At 36.4% G+C, this 14,788-nt stretch overlaps 8 protein-coding genes across 8 annotated transcripts; 5 read left to right on the forward strand and 3 right to left on the reverse strand.

The window, feature by feature from the left end:
• Position 1: 1 nt before the first annotated feature.
• On the forward strand, positions 2-5,881 carry EIN_207020 (leucine rich repeat containing protein; the record flags this gene model as incomplete). Its single annotated transcript, XM_004258388.1, has 2 exons — positions 2-1,232; positions 1,296-5,881. Coding segments are annotated over 2 exons (5,817 nt in total), but the record flags the coding sequence as incomplete, so codon positions are not given.
• A 271-nt stretch (positions 5,882-6,152) lies between these two features.
• Positions 6,153-6,566, reverse strand: EIN_207030 (hypothetical protein; the record flags this gene model as incomplete). Its single annotated transcript, XM_004258389.1, has 1 exon — positions 6,153-6,566. The coding sequence occupies one exon, from the start codon at positions 6,564-6,566 to the stop codon at positions 6,153-6,155; it is 414 nt and encodes a 137-aa protein (XP_004258437.1).
• An 822-nt stretch (positions 6,567-7,388) lies between these two features.
• EIN_207040 (hypothetical protein) lies at positions 7,389-8,327 on the forward strand (the record flags this gene model as incomplete). Its single annotated transcript, XM_004258390.1, has 1 exon — positions 7,389-8,327. The coding sequence occupies one exon, from the start codon at positions 7,389-7,391 to the stop codon at positions 8,325-8,327; it is 939 nt and encodes a 312-aa protein (XP_004258438.1).
• Positions 8,328-8,520: 193 nt separating this feature from the next.
• Positions 8,521-9,639, reverse strand: EIN_207050 (hypothetical protein; the record flags this gene model as incomplete). The annotated part of the gene is made up of 1 exon (XM_004258391.1): positions 8,521-9,639. One exon carries the CDS (start codon positions 9,637-9,639, stop codon positions 8,521-8,523), a length of 1,119 nt encoding a protein of 372 aa, XP_004258439.1.
• An 823-nt stretch (positions 9,640-10,462) lies between these two features.
• On the forward strand, positions 10,463-11,339 carry EIN_207060 (derlin-2.1, putative; the record flags this gene model as incomplete). Its single annotated transcript, XM_004258392.1, has 3 exons — positions 10,463-10,692; positions 10,758-10,957; positions 11,071-11,339. 3 exons carry the CDS (start codon positions 10,463-10,465, stop codon positions 11,337-11,339), a joined length of 699 nt encoding a protein of 232 aa, XP_004258440.1.
• A 276-nt stretch (positions 11,340-11,615) lies between these two features.
• EIN_207070 (beta lactamase domain, putative) lies at positions 11,616-12,263 on the forward strand (the record flags this gene model as incomplete). The annotated part of the gene is made up of 1 exon (XM_004258393.1): positions 11,616-12,263. One exon carries the CDS (start codon positions 11,616-11,618, stop codon positions 12,261-12,263), a length of 648 nt encoding a protein of 215 aa, XP_004258441.1.
• Positions 12,264-12,355: 92 nt separating this feature from the next.
• On the reverse strand, positions 12,356-13,489 carry EIN_207080 (serine/threonine protein kinase prp4, putative; the record flags this gene model as incomplete). Its single annotated transcript, XM_004258394.1, has 2 exons — positions 12,356-13,317; positions 13,375-13,489. The coding sequence occupies 2 exons, from the start codon at positions 13,487-13,489 to the stop codon at positions 12,356-12,358; spliced, it is 1,077 nt and encodes a 358-aa protein (XP_004258442.1).
• A 510-nt stretch (positions 13,490-13,999) lies between these two features.
• Positions 14,000-14,686, forward strand: EIN_207090 (phosphopantetheine adenylyltransferase, putative; the record flags this gene model as incomplete). Its single annotated transcript, XM_004258395.1, has 1 exon — positions 14,000-14,686. The coding sequence occupies one exon, from the start codon at positions 14,000-14,002 to the stop codon at positions 14,684-14,686; it is 687 nt and encodes a 228-aa protein (XP_004258443.1).
• Between the last annotated feature and the right edge of the window lie 102 nt (positions 14,687-14,788).

Raw genomic sequence — 14,788 nt, forward strand, 5'->3', positions numbered from 1 at the left:
GGCTTATAACTCAGTTGCAGGTGCTATAACAACACTTTCTAATTATTCAACAGATGATATGCAAAAGGCCTTTGTTATTAAGAAACAGTTCGACAAAGGACTTTCCCCAAATTTATTCGAGAAGGCAAACCCATTCATTGTTTCATTAGTTTTAAAGATATATTTTACTTCCCTCCCTCAACCATTTTTTCAAAAAGGCGTTGTCGAAGACATCATGCGGATGTTAAAAGGGCAACGGTTGATTTCATATGGCTCTTCTCCAACTTTGACATCGCCAAGAATTTTTGCACAGAACAAAAATGACTTTCTTAGTGTGACTAATTTGGACAAAGACTCGGACAAATCAGAGAAAGTTACTGATGAAAGTGTCATTAAAAATGTCAAAGCTTTACTCAAGGAGTATCTGAGTAGCACCGACACTCAACTTGTTTTTAATGAAGTGATCGAGACAATTAAACATATGGAAGGGTGTTTAGACAAACAACAAATGACCAGTTGCTGTACCTTTTTTCTCGACTGCTTTTTCCCATCGTTTGAGTTTCCAGAACTCTTTGTCGAACTCTTCCCGAAGTTTTCAGTGTTACCAAAGAAAATTGACATTATTTCGATGGACTCTGAAGAGTCGTACGATGGCGAGACAGTGAAGTGTGTGTATCCAAATGTGTGGTGTCCATTGTCTGTGTTAACTGAACCGTTCACTGGAGAGGAAGTCCAAGTGCCAGGGAAACTAGCAGTCACGTCGTATCGTCTAGTTTTTATCCCATCAGTCACTCTTGATGCGTCAAGAAAGGCAATTCTCTTTTTGGTTGGACAAACGCCACTCAACAACATCGCTTGGAAGAAAGTAAGTGAACACCACGACAAACAAATGCTGCGGATAGTTACATCGACATATACTGTCATGACCTTTTTTGCAACAACTAAAATGCTTAAAAATGTCGATTTTGCAATTGATGACGCGTTGAATGAACATATGTCGATTTACATCAATCCACTGGGCGGGAAATTAAGTGAAAGCGAAGTTTCAGAACGCGAAAATTTGGCTGCGACGTGGAAGGAACGAAGCGACCGAAATAAATGGACTTACCAACTTAACCTAAATACTGACATCCTCCCACTCAACTGTCCACTCTTCCCAACAACAATAAAATGTCAACAACGAGGAAGAGAAATATTTGTTAGTTGCATGTTGTCACGAATGGACGCGTGTGTCCTTCGATTGACCACTCCCGGTTTGTTCTATTGTGTTATCTGTGATAAAAGTGTATATAATTATAATGACGAGTGACAGACAGCACTAAAAAAGGTATTGACGGAATTAAAAGTCGATGTCGAAGAAATCGAAAATGTCCAAATCAAAGAGGTGTATTTCCACATGAAAGGATCAGAAGAATTTGAAAAGGTTTTTGAAAATATTTTGACCAACGTCATCTATGGAAAAAATTCGAAAGAGTTTGGCAACTATAACGAGTTGGTGGGGAAGGCAAACACATTGTTGAACAATTGTTTTAATCAAGTCAATGAGATCATGACGTGTTTGAATGCGGGGACAAACTGTTTACTTCTACCACAAGGCATTAAAGAAACGGATGTTGCTATATTCACAAGTTTGATTCAAATAATCATGGACTCTTATCATCGAACAATTAATGGCTTTCTTCAACTTTTGCGATGCGAATTTTGTTCATTACGGTACGATTTCGATGCGCAGAAACATTCATTTACGTTCTTTATTGTTGCACTCATTCTCATTTACAAGAGAAATCCGTCGTTTTTTGAATTCAACCAATTGTTCCTCGAGTACATTCATCACCACTCTACGTCAAAACTCTTTGTCGAATTCTCACAAAACGCAAAGTCGTCAATAAAAAATGCGATATTTGACAGACTCAATTACTTCAAAAACCCTTTTTATAAAAAGACGGAAGAAGTGATCACTATCAACAACACAACTATCCATTACTGCAACGAAATATTCTTTAAATCACACACTATTTCCCCAATGACTACAGCAAAACTCCTTCAACCATGTTCAAATGGGATCATGGACGCATCACAACAAAACATTCACTTCTTCCCACTGCTGCCAAATTTTCCAACAGGAAATAACACCACTCGGCTTGTACTTTCTAAGAACAACATCACCGATTTCCCAACCGAATTTTCACAATTTTTAGGACTCAAAGAACTCGACTTGTCCGATAACAAACTTTCTTTTTTAAGTGATATTTTGTCAAACATGAGAGTGTTGACTCTACTGAACATTTCTGGAAATAACTTATTGAACATCGATAAAAGTGTTTCGACTTTACCACTCATCGAACTCGACTTGAGTTCGAATGATATTCAACACCCAAAAGCAGACTATTTCCCTACAACACTGAAAAGACTTTTTCTGAGGCAAAATACAGTTGTCCCCGATTTGACACATTTGCAGATAACACTACTCGATTTATCACTCACACTTGGCCTTGACAAAACGGACTTTATTCAAAACCTCCCCGTCACACTCAGTGAATTGAGACTTTCGGGATGTGCTTTAGAACACTTGCCATGCTCGTGTTCGAAATTGACTGAGTTGAAGAAGATCAACTTGTCGAAGAACAAACTTTATAATTTGCCTCCTTCATTCTTCTTACTCACAAAGATCACTGAAATTAATCTAAAGGAAAACCCACTTCGACAGATTTCAGTGATGATGATAAAACTCAATAATTTGGAGAAAATGGAACTGGACGAAAACGTCACTCTTCCGACACAGTTGAAGTCGTTGTTCCCTGAACGAAGTTTAAAAGAAAAACTTGCAAAGAAAAATGGGGAGGATTACGTCCATTTCTATATCACTGGAGATGACAATCAGTGCGACCTCGTCGGACAACTGATAAAGAAAAACAAAGAAAAGGAAAAGGAGAAAAGAGTAGAAAATGGCACAACAATAATGCTCGAAAAGTTCCTTTCGATATCCGTTGTGTCGATTTTTGATGTTCAAATGGGGGTATTTGTGATGATGGCAAATTCAGTTTTTATTGTTTGCGAGGACAACAAAAACAAGACCAACCCATTTGAGAGAATGTTGCGATTCTTTACATATGTGGGTGTGCGACAACCAATCATTTGTGTGTTTTATAAAACAGAGGAAGACTTGTATACAAATGAGTACGACACAGTTGCAAGAAATCTGAAGGCAAAGTACCTCGACTTACAGATCGACTTTTTCCAATTTGATAACTTGAAGCCAGAGAAGAGTGTCAAGGAATTAACAAAATTGATGAAAGAGACGGCAAATGAAACGAAGGTTGCTGTGTCACAAACATGCAACAAACTTATAGACGAAATGCAATATATTGATATGTATCCCGGTATCACAGAAGTCTCTTGGATCAAAGATTTGATGACAACAATGTCGATCAAAGAAGAACAACACCAAAAGTTCATTGAAATTCTTCAAAAGCTAAATAAAATATACCTTTTCCCAACAGATTCGTCTTGTGTGATATTCAACTACTCACTGATGCACCAACACAACATGCTCGAGAAATGCATTTTCTGTCTTGTCGACACTGAAATGGTCAAAACGGCATTTGAGTTGTTACTCCAACACAACTGTCGTACTGGGTTGGAATTAACAAACATGTCTGAGCTTCTTGGCAAAGAAGCTACACAACAACAAGAACACTTCTTTTGGGACGTCCTCGAATTTTTTCATATTGTCTTTGTTTTCCGAAGTGAATTCTTTGAACGGTTGAATTTGCGGGATGCGTATTTGAGTCTTATGAGAAGGATTTTACTTGAGAAGGACAAAGTAGGAATGTTGTCGCCATCCAAATCGCAAACGATGCTCAAATTGTCGAGCATTGAAATTCCTATCAAGACAAGTTTTGCTATTAACTCTGCAAGTCCAATGAATGTCAACCACCCAAAGAAAGTGGTTTCTGGAAGTGGGAAAAAGCGGCTGATGAAGCAGATCGTCGTAACAAATGACCAGAAAAATGAACTTGAAAAGTTTGAGGTTTTGCGATCTCAAAACAAGAAGTCTGCGATGGGATTTTTGATATTCAATTATTACGGGTTGTCAGAGAAAGAGCCTGAGAACTGTTGGAAAGTTGATGAGAAAAAGGAAGTTGAGATAGGGAGGGTGTACTCCTTCAACTTTTTGCCACTCCAATTTATGATGATGTTTCTTTCAATCTTTGCAGTTAAGCATAAACTCATTAATTCGTGGCGAGGGGGGTTCTTAGGGGAAATTGTGATTCAAGGCTCGACATATCAAGCAAAGGTTTCTTTTGATTTTGAGCGAATGAAGGTTTCGATACGTCTCAAAATCATAGTTGAGAGTGAAAAGTCGTTTTTAATGACAACGAATGTGTGGGACGATTTCAAGTGGATTGTGGAAAGTGCTCAAAAACAATTTTCGCTGATGAACTCTTCGATGCTAATAGTTTGCCCGCACTGCCTCCAACGTGATAGCAATGAAGAGTGGTATACATTGACGGAAACTCAAATTAATGAGATGATTGAAGTTGGTACCTATTCAATAGTGGTGGAAGAACATGCCGTCCATTTTGTACTGTCATGCTGGGACTTTTTTGTGAAGCGTCTTGAGAACAATGGGAATCAGTACGAAAGCGAGGACTTTGAACTCACCGAGGTGATTGCACACGGCTCGTCCTCGACAATTAAAAAATGCAAAGTTGCACACCAAGAAGATAAAACGCAACTGTACACAACTCCACGTGTCCGAGTTTTCGCGACATCACCACGATCTGAATTCAAAAAGAAAAAGAAAGCAACCAAAAGTTTAGTTGATTTAAATGCGGCTAAAAAGAATGAAAAGAGTGTCAGAGAAAAGACCAAAAAGTTTGAAAAACTGATAGAAGAGAAATTGGACGGGAAATATGAGAAGGGAGGCATCAAAAAAGACTCATCGAATGTCTCCAATTTAAAAACGGAAAAGTCGTCAAAAGAAATTTATTCCAATTCTGTTGCGGGTGGTACGGACTATGAGAAAAGTCATATGGATACACTTTGTGACATTGAGAAATATGGTAAAATCGAGAAGAACATGCCTTGTATCTTTGAACGGACGAAACAAAGTGACATCCGAACTGACGTAGAGATAGATTACGTGGTAGTGAAAGAAACGGTTTTTGATATCAAAGGGATGCTTATGAATGGAGACGACTACAAAAAGTATTACATTAACACCGTCGAGGAATTTATAAGGGAATGCGAGTTCATGAAATTTCCCGACTCGAATTACGTTGCGAAGATCTATGGCTTCATTCTCTCTCCTCTATGCGTTGTGATGGAGTACTTCAATGGCGGGTCACTTTTCAATTACATAGCAAAACACCAGACATTATCATGGGGGGTCCGTCTTCAAATCAGTATGAGTATTGCTCGTGGAATGGAACTGTTTACTACTCGAAAACAACCACTTGTCCACCGCGACCTGAAAAGTCCTAATATTGTTCTTAAAGTCGATGAAGACCAGGAAATTACACAAGTTGCGATCACTGACTTTGGTCAGAGCATGCCTACATATGGTACTGATTATAAGAACTGCGTGGCAGTAGAATGCCCATTTTGGCTTGCGCCAGAGGTCGTCAACACTAGTGTTTTTGAAGTCGAAAGCGACGTGTACTCGTTTGGGATGATACTTTGGGAACTCTCCACGTTGAGTTCGCCGTTTCCACAGTTTAAGTTCATGGAAGAGATCCGACTGTTCATTAAGTGTGGCAACTTGTTGCAAATTCCAAAGTCTAAAATACCGGAGTTCGACAAACTCATTGAGGACTGTTGGAAATTACCAAAGCAACGCCCAACATTCACCACTATTGTTCAAAGACTTTCAGATCTTATCAAAAAGGTGGAAGTGTAAGTTTGTCTGTTTGTGTGTTTTGTTTTCAACTATTTTAATAGTTCAATATAGTTTGTAGAGCAAATTATATTGAACGGGAAATTAAAATGAAAAATTTGGTTTTGGAACTACAATTTATAGTAAAAATAATTAGAAAGTATGGTAAGAGTTTTTACAATAGTTAATTATAATTAAAAATATATAACACACTTAAAAAAGTGTGAGCGAACTTTGAATGCGATTCTAAGTAAATTGCAAGAAAAATAAAACAACAGATGAAGCAAGACATCTCTTAAGCATAGAAGTTCATTGGATAGAATGGCATTGTTGGCACTTGGAAACGCTTTTGAGGGTAGTAATGTGTCATTGGATACGCACTTGGAAGGAAGTGTTTGAACCCGTAATACCCCATACCATACCCATAAAGTGGGTCATAGTAATACGGCATGCGCTGCGTCAACTCGTACTCTTCATCGTCTTCGTTCTCAGCCTCCTCGTCCTCTTCTTCTTCAATTTCGTCTTCCTCATCTTCGATGTCATCATCCTCAAACTCGTCGTCGAAATCATCGTCATACATATCTTCATAATCATCATCAATATCGTCATAGTTCAACTCCAAATCGTCGTCATCATCTTCAGCGAAGTCATACGATGAAATGGCATTCACAAACGTCAGAAAAACAAAAATCAAGAACAACACTCTCATGACAAAAGTATAATTTGTAGTTACATATTAAAAATCAAAAATTCAATTAATGCTTATTATATTATGACAGTTTATTTTAAACTATAAAAACTGATTTTATTGTTATTTGGGTATAATTTAATACCACAATATGTCGTTTTCAAATGTAAATTAATAAAACATTTCTATAACAATTTTGCAAATATTATTTAGTTGTGTTATTTTTAATTTTAATTAATTTCTAATTTCAATTAGCAATTTGAATAACATTCAACAATATTTTAGTTGTCAGAAAAAAACAGGAAATCTTGACATTATTAAGTATTTCCCCCCTTTTTTAAAATATTATTATGTGCTTACCAAACACAAGCCAAACAGGGAAAAATATCAAATTATTTCTATATATCCCTGTATAAACATATCAATTTAAAAACAAAGACATTATTTTATTGTTAATGTGTTATTTACTATATTACCATCAATAAAAGAAAATAACCAACAAAACAATTAATAACAATTTATTTGTTTTTATTTTAGAACATTTTTGGTAATAATTATAGTTTTATTGTAGTTTTATTTTAATAACTTGATTATATAAAATTAAAACAACCCAAATTTGTGACCACAACCAAACCTTTCTATTTGTTGCAGTTTTACTATGATTGATAAGACCAAAGTTTGCAAAAGCAAACTATCTTATGATGAGCACTAAACCATGGTTATGATGTTAAAAACAATTGAAGTTCACTCATTATTTTGGGTAGAGTCTTCAAATCATTTTAACTTGCAAAAAGATTACAATGTAATCATTTTGATCTCCAAATAATCAGTGCTAACCAATTAATGGGTAATAAATCAACCAAAATCAGTCCACCAAAGACATTCACAATACAACAATTTGACTCCTCAGAAGAAGAGGAGATCCGTTTAAAACTTACATTGGCAACTCCCCGAGGAAAAAGTAAGAAACGAGAATACACTGTTTATACCAAAGAAGATGTTAAATTAACAAGCGAGTATGTCAACATTGTTTATTCACCCAGACTTAAAACAAAAAGAAAGAACCCACAAGTTCCAAAGCTTTTGTTAAGTCAACAACCCAATTCAATAAAAAATGAGTCACTTTCTTCAAGAACAGCAACAACAAAACAGCAAAAGTCACCAAGGATAAAATACAAATCACTCTTTGGTCCATCACAAACTGTGATCAATCATTTCACTCTTTCTCCTAGAAAACAAACGAAAGAATCCATTAAAAATGATTTAATTCTCAAGAATTCATTATGTTCTGATAATGATTTGATTGCTTGGAACAAGGAATATAACCTTGTCTTCGACTCAAGTTTCGACGAAGTCAGTTCAAGAAGTTTTAATGCAAAAGTGGTTGGGAGGAGTAACATTTTAGTTACTATGACTACCAAAGATGGGTTTTTTCTTGGATTTTCACAAGAGGGTCTTATCCCCCCTTCTTCTAAATACGGAAACGTCAAAACAAAAACAAATGTGTTGCGGGTGTACGGCTTTGGTCACACACTCCTTGACTTTGTTCAAAAAAACAATCACAAAGACGATGTTGGGCTTATAGTGTACCCAAGTACTGTAGGTGGCTTTATCTTTTCATGTGACTCTGCTTTTTGGCTTTCAGACGGGAAGATCTACATCCACCAATGCTTAAAGACGGCTTACAACGTGAGTCCAGAATGTCGAAACCCACTTCTGAGCATCCACTTCAAAAAGTTTTTGATTCTGGACAAGCTTTATGTATGGGAAAAGGTTGTGTAAACATAGCCAATCGCTCAACTGGACCAACACATTAACTAAATGACTCTGTATTGTTTACTTACTTCTATACACTTATTTAAATTTGAAATAGAAAGTTTGAATACAACAACTAAAGTGTACAACCAAAAAATGGAAATTAACTCGTGAAAGTCAGAATAGTAAACAGTACCAACGCTAAATCACAAACATCTGTTCATAGATTTGAACTTTGCATTGATGACGAAGTGGCTTGGTCATACATCTTAATGAGTTGTGGAGCTTGGACAAGTTGCTGGATTTCATTCATCGAGTAAGGGATCATAAACATGGTCGGGAGGTTGTATGGCTTAGCAAGCTCTTCTGTGAATTGAGAAATCTGTTGTACATAGACAAGGAAGTTGTTAATGTTCTCGAATGAGATTTGTCCGCTGTCAAGCTCGTGTTGGTACAACAAGTCGAGCACTTGGTTTGCGTTTGTCATAATCATTGCCAGCCTATTCTTGAAGTCGGGGTCTGTTGTTTTTTCTTCAGTTTTTGTTTGTTGGGGTTGTTGTTGAAGTTCTTGTGGTACTTGTTGAATTTGTTGACATTGTGGTTGGAGGGTCTGTGCAATTTTGATCGAAGGGATGCTTTGAATTGGGAGTGGTTGCTGAATTGGTTGAGTGGTTGTTTGAGGTGTAACTTGTTGTTTTTGTACAGGGGGTGGAGGTGCATTTGTGAAAGGTACTTGTTTCATAGCAACAACTTCCTTGAATTCCTCCTTTGGACTTTTTGATGTTGATATTGGCCCATTTGTTGTCTTTCCTTTTCGAATGTTTTTGGCTTTGGTTTGCCTCTTTGAAGGTTGAGTTGGCTGTACCTGTATCTGTAAAGTCTGTTGTGATGAAGGGGGGTGTTTTGGTTCGGGTGAATTTGGGGTATCATCTTGTATAGAGCCCAACACATTTTCGATTGAATCCATCATTGGTGTCATCCGTCCTGTTGGTTTTCCTTTCACTGAAGAGCTTTCAACGTCGTCGCTCTCCTGACTGGACGAATTATGTGCTTTCCCTGAAGTATTTGTATGGAGCGGACGAGCCAAGTTTTTATCTCTGCAAAATTCCGCCCAACCTAGTGTTCCCCCTGCCTCAGTGTACTCGATGAATTTCACACGTGTTGCTACATCTCTTAGTCTCTTGTGGGGGAGGTTGGTCAAAAGAAGGGTATACCTCTTCAAGTCGGAACAGCGGTTCTTTGGATTGTTCTCCATGTTTGTGCGGAGCGTTTGAATCTCGTCGTCCGCCCATTGGACGCACCCTTCGGGTTCCCCGTTCCCTTTGTTTGATGCACTCATTGCTTTTTTAAAGATCTTTTTTTGAGTTAAATATCACCATTGTTTTTTTCAAAGGGGTCGTTATTATTCAAACACGTCATATTCAATTAAAATATATACTTACCGAAAAACTATAATTTTTTGGTATTTTTATGGCATAATCAAATAAAATGGTAGTTACTCAAACATGTTTTATAAGAGTACAAAATAAACTGTTGAGTATTGTTTTATTCGAGATGAAAATTTGGACATAATAAATGATTATATCAAGAATAACTTATTGTTTTTTTATCTAGTTATTATTGTTTTTATTTTTTTTCGTTATTACATTGTGGTTATAGAATAAGTATTGAAGTATATCAACTAAAATGAATATAACTGAACAATAATATATATTGCAAATATAAATTATAAGTTTTATCAATCAGAATTAGTATCAATTAAGTTAAATTGTTTTTTAAGCTGTTCAACGACCTTTGAATCTCTTTGAAAATCGTCGACGTATTTATTAAATCAAAAGTCGGCGAACAGACATTAACTTTGTAAAAAATACACACCACAACTTTTACTCACAACTTTTTTTACAATATAATTCTTATTAAAAAAATTATAATTATCAATCATTAATGAATTATAATATCTAATCATTGAAAACTATAATTAATTGTATTTTAATAAATTAATTTATAAATGGTATTTTTTTGTTATAATTGAATTATAAAGAAGAATAAACAATAAAATTTTAATTATTGTTTTAAAAATGATATTTATAACAAATATTATGCTGTTTGTTATAAAAATGTTCTTGCAGTTTTATTAAAAATGTGAAACTGGAAATAATAAAATGAACGAGCTTATGGACGCTGTTTTTTTCTCGATAGCACCTGTCACACGAGCTTACATCATTTCTGTAGTTGGGGTATTTGTGTTGATTAAAGCAAATGTGGTTCACATCTCATCACTTGTTTTCGATGCATCAGCGATTCTCGATGGAGAGGTTTGGCGACTTGTCACTTCTTTCTTGGTCCTTTCAGAGAACTTTGACTTATACTTCATTTTCAACGTCCTCTTTACGTTTGTTGTATACTCTTGTAAGCATTTATTATATTCCTTTTAAAGAAAAACGCACTCACAGATAGAATGCAAGTTTCTGACGCGCTCGAGCAAACCTGTAGAAATTGGTTACATTACCTTTGGATGATCTTTTTGGGGGGATTTGCCATAATATGTTGTTCTCTCTTTGTTTACTTTGTTGGCTACGTTCCTGCCCAACTTCCACTATTGTACAGCTCCCTCAAATTCTTTCTTGTTTACGTCTGGAGTAAGCGCAACAGAGACCGTTTGTCATTTCAATATGTTATACCCATTCTATCAAATTATTTATTTGTTATTACTTATTAACAATTGGTGTGTTGAAATTATAAGCTTAAAAATGATACGACTCATCTTTAGAGAATGTTGGTATGATGCTTTTTGTTGTTGTTAAACTTGTATATTTTCCTTGGATTCTATTGTTATTGGACACATTGTTGTTCCACGATGGGATGGATGACATCTATGGAATTGTCTTTGGCCATATCTTTTATTGGTTTGAGGATGTCTTTCCAATGTATTACAACTGGAGGCCTCTTGAACTACCAAAGTTTGTTAACAACATCTTCTTCCAACAAGTCGAGTTGAACGACGAACCCGTTGAGATGGTGGAAGAGCACATCGACTGACATCCACCTTTTTATTCTGGTTTATTGCTTAAATGTGCGTTTTAATGAATTATCTTTTTAACCTTATTTTCTTATTTTTTTATAACTTGTCTTATTTGCAAGAAATAATTTTTTGTGCCTACTTCTCCATTTTTGGGTTTGTTATTCTGATTTGATTGTGATGGTTTTTTATAATCAAAGAGTTATATAACAATCATTGTAATGTCTTAAGTAGTATGAAAATTCTGAAAAGAAATTTACCATTGGATATAACAAACAAATATGAACTCAAAAAGCATGACCAACAAAAACAAGTTTGTTTACTCCTTTATGCCAACAGGCATGGTCCAGACAAATTGCACCATAATCGGAAATTTGGAACTGAAGACGTACATTCTGTGCGACGTTGGGGGCGACGCCGAGAAGGTTGTCGAAAAGGCGAAGAAGATGGGATTAACAAAGTGTGTTGGCGTCTTTTTCACACATGGACACTTTGACCACGTTGTTGGATCAACAGAGATTAAACGTATCACAGAAGCACCACTCATCATCAACGAGAAGGACGTGGAAATGTACTACGACATGAAAAAGCAACAGAACTTCTTTGGGATCAAGATAGAGAAAGTTGCTACAATCGACAGAACAGTCAAAGACAGAAATGTTATAGATGGAATTGGAACGTGTGCTCTGGTGATACACACACCAGGACACTCACCGGGTTCATCATGTCTCTATTTTGAAGAACTAGACTTACTAATCGCAGGCGATACACTTTTCAGAGAGAGTTATGGCAAGACGGAAATGTGGGGATACGACTTCGCCAAACTTAAGAACTCGATCACTGAGATTTTGTTCAAACTCCCAGGTAAGACTACCGTAGTTACGGGTCACGGAAGTTCGACAACAATAGCCTTCGAGAAGGTGTCCAACTCCATCATGTTCTGATGTTAATTGATAAATAGGTATTTGTTATGTTGTGATGGCCAAATGCACCAACTTAGAGTAGAAGACAAACCAACAAAAGCAATGCAACACAATCACTTTTTGAATTGAGACAATGCGAGAGTCGGTTCATAAGTCTTTGTGCAGAAGTCGAAACCGAGTGCAGTTTGTGCGGACGCCCGTTTGAGTGGGTCAACTATTAACAGCTTGTCGATGAGCTGTGTAAAGTCACGAAGTGTAAGTGTTGGAAACAGTTTTTTTCCGTCACACCCATTCTTGACGCGCCGATTAACACACTTCCCAAACGGATCGATTTCATTGTGGAGAAACGTGTTCTCGTCGACAAAGTGAATGTTGGCATATACCCCATCGCGGACCATCTTTTGTGGGATGCGCCCTCTAATCGTGATGATGTGATATAACATGTCGTTGTTGCTGTCACCACTGAAAGGAACACACCCAATAACAACTTCGTAGAGCATTACACCTACACTCCACATGTCATATTTCGTGTCAAATTTGTTACCCACCATCACTTCGGGCGCTCGATAGAACCGACTCCCAATTTCATCACTCTGTTCACGCTCATGGAGACGAACTGCACTCCCGAAGTCTCCAAGCTTTGCAGTGTTGTTGACTATCAGGATGTTGTCAGGCTTGATATCACAATGCACTACAGAACAGACACGGTGCAACATGTCAAGTGCTTTCAATACATCGGTGGTGAGTTTTTGTAACTCACAGACAGTGTAGTCACAGTGTCGGGTGTTCATCAACACACGCAACGACTTCTCCATTAACTCCGTCACAAGGCAATAATGCTCCTTGTACTTGAACTCACTCAACAACATCACAACATACTCACGCCCTTCCTTCTCGACTTCCTTTACTACCTCAGCCTCGCGTTGGCACGCCTTCACCATGCTCTCATTGTTGCGTACAATCTTCATCGCATATCGCTCACCTTTTTTGTCCACTTCATACACACTCCCAAATGTCCCCTGTCCTATTCGACATACTATGGTATACCCCCCTACAGCCTCACCACTCCGACCAACTGTTTGTCATTGCTTCTTCTTCATGTTATTTGCTTCAAGATCAAGTAAAACCAAACCAAAATAACCATCGGCATCAGTCGTTGACTCAATTGCTTCGCTCTGAGTAACCTGAAGCTCAGTGCCATTGCACTCCACACTACTATCATCACCAAAGATATCTATCCCACTCATGAAGTTTTAATTTTTGAAGTTCTTTTTAAACGCTCAACATTTTTTTTCAATTTGGACAACCGTCTTGTTTTTCCATACTTAACTAAAACTTACACTATATATTAATTTGTTGTATTGTCACTCTCACAAAATGTGAACACTCGCATATTTAACAATATTTAAACACATTTCTTCGATGTAAAAAAAATGGTGTGTCTTTTTCTTTGAGTTGTTTGAATAAATATTTTATTGTTTTTTATAAAACTAATTAAGATTTAATTATGGTATATTTGATAATAAAAATTATATATTGAGAGGTGTTATTATATAAAATTTAAAATATACAATTTAATTGAATTCCCAAATAATTAAAAAAAATCCACATTATATAAATTATAGTTTTAATTAAATATATTTTTTATATGTTTTTCACATTGAAATATATTTAAACAATTCAACCTTTAAACATTTATTTTACACATTTGAAAAAAATTAATGTGTGTAAAGTTTTTGCGAACTTGATAAAAAACAATGGAAATCGATATCGACTCACTTACGAAAAAACTTTTACAAAACGACTTGCAGCCACACATTCCTAAAGACATCACAGAAGCAATCATCATCAAACTTGTAACCAAAGAAAATACAATCCCACATAAGAAATATACTGAAAGTCTCACTTTTGTTTACCAATTTTTGCTTGAGCTAAACCCAAAGTACTCCACTACACAAGTCATTGCAATCCCAACAAAACCAATTTATCCATTATACAAAAAAGTTGGAATGGGAGGGACGTTCGACCGTCTTCACTGTGGACATTACAGTCTTTTGCAGTCTGGACTCTTTTCCAGTAGCTCAATTTTCGAAATCGGCATTTCTGGCGATGCGCTTCTTGTCCACAAAGCCGGCCGCGACAAGATCTTTACATTCGAAAAACGACGAAACCAACTTGAAAACTTTGTTTTGAAAATTCAAAGTGTTGTTCCAAACGTTGCAAAAGTCAGTTTGTGCGAAATTGACACACCAGCAGGAACTGTCACAACAGACACGGCTCTTGAGGCAGTTGTTGTTAGTCCGGAGACGCTTTCTTCACTTACACAAGTCAATGTCGAGAGGGTCAACAGTGGGATGAAAAGCATTGAACCTATCATCATCGGGCTGATTTGCTGTGGAGACGCTAAGGTGTCCTCTTCCACTATTCGAAACTCTGAGAAGTAGTTTACTTATTTTTCGTTTTTTTGTTATTAACAAAATTAATTGGTCTCGGATATATAAGTATAAATAAATAATTTATTATTATAGTCAGTCTAACAACTTTGT

The sequence above is a fragment of the Entamoeba invadens genome (genome assembly GCF_000330505.1).
Source record: "Entamoeba invadens IP1 unplaced genomic scaffold scaff_1105074725243, whole genome shotgun sequence".
NCBI lineage: Eukaryota > Evosea > Mastigamoebida > Endamoebidae > Entamoeba > Entamoeba invadens.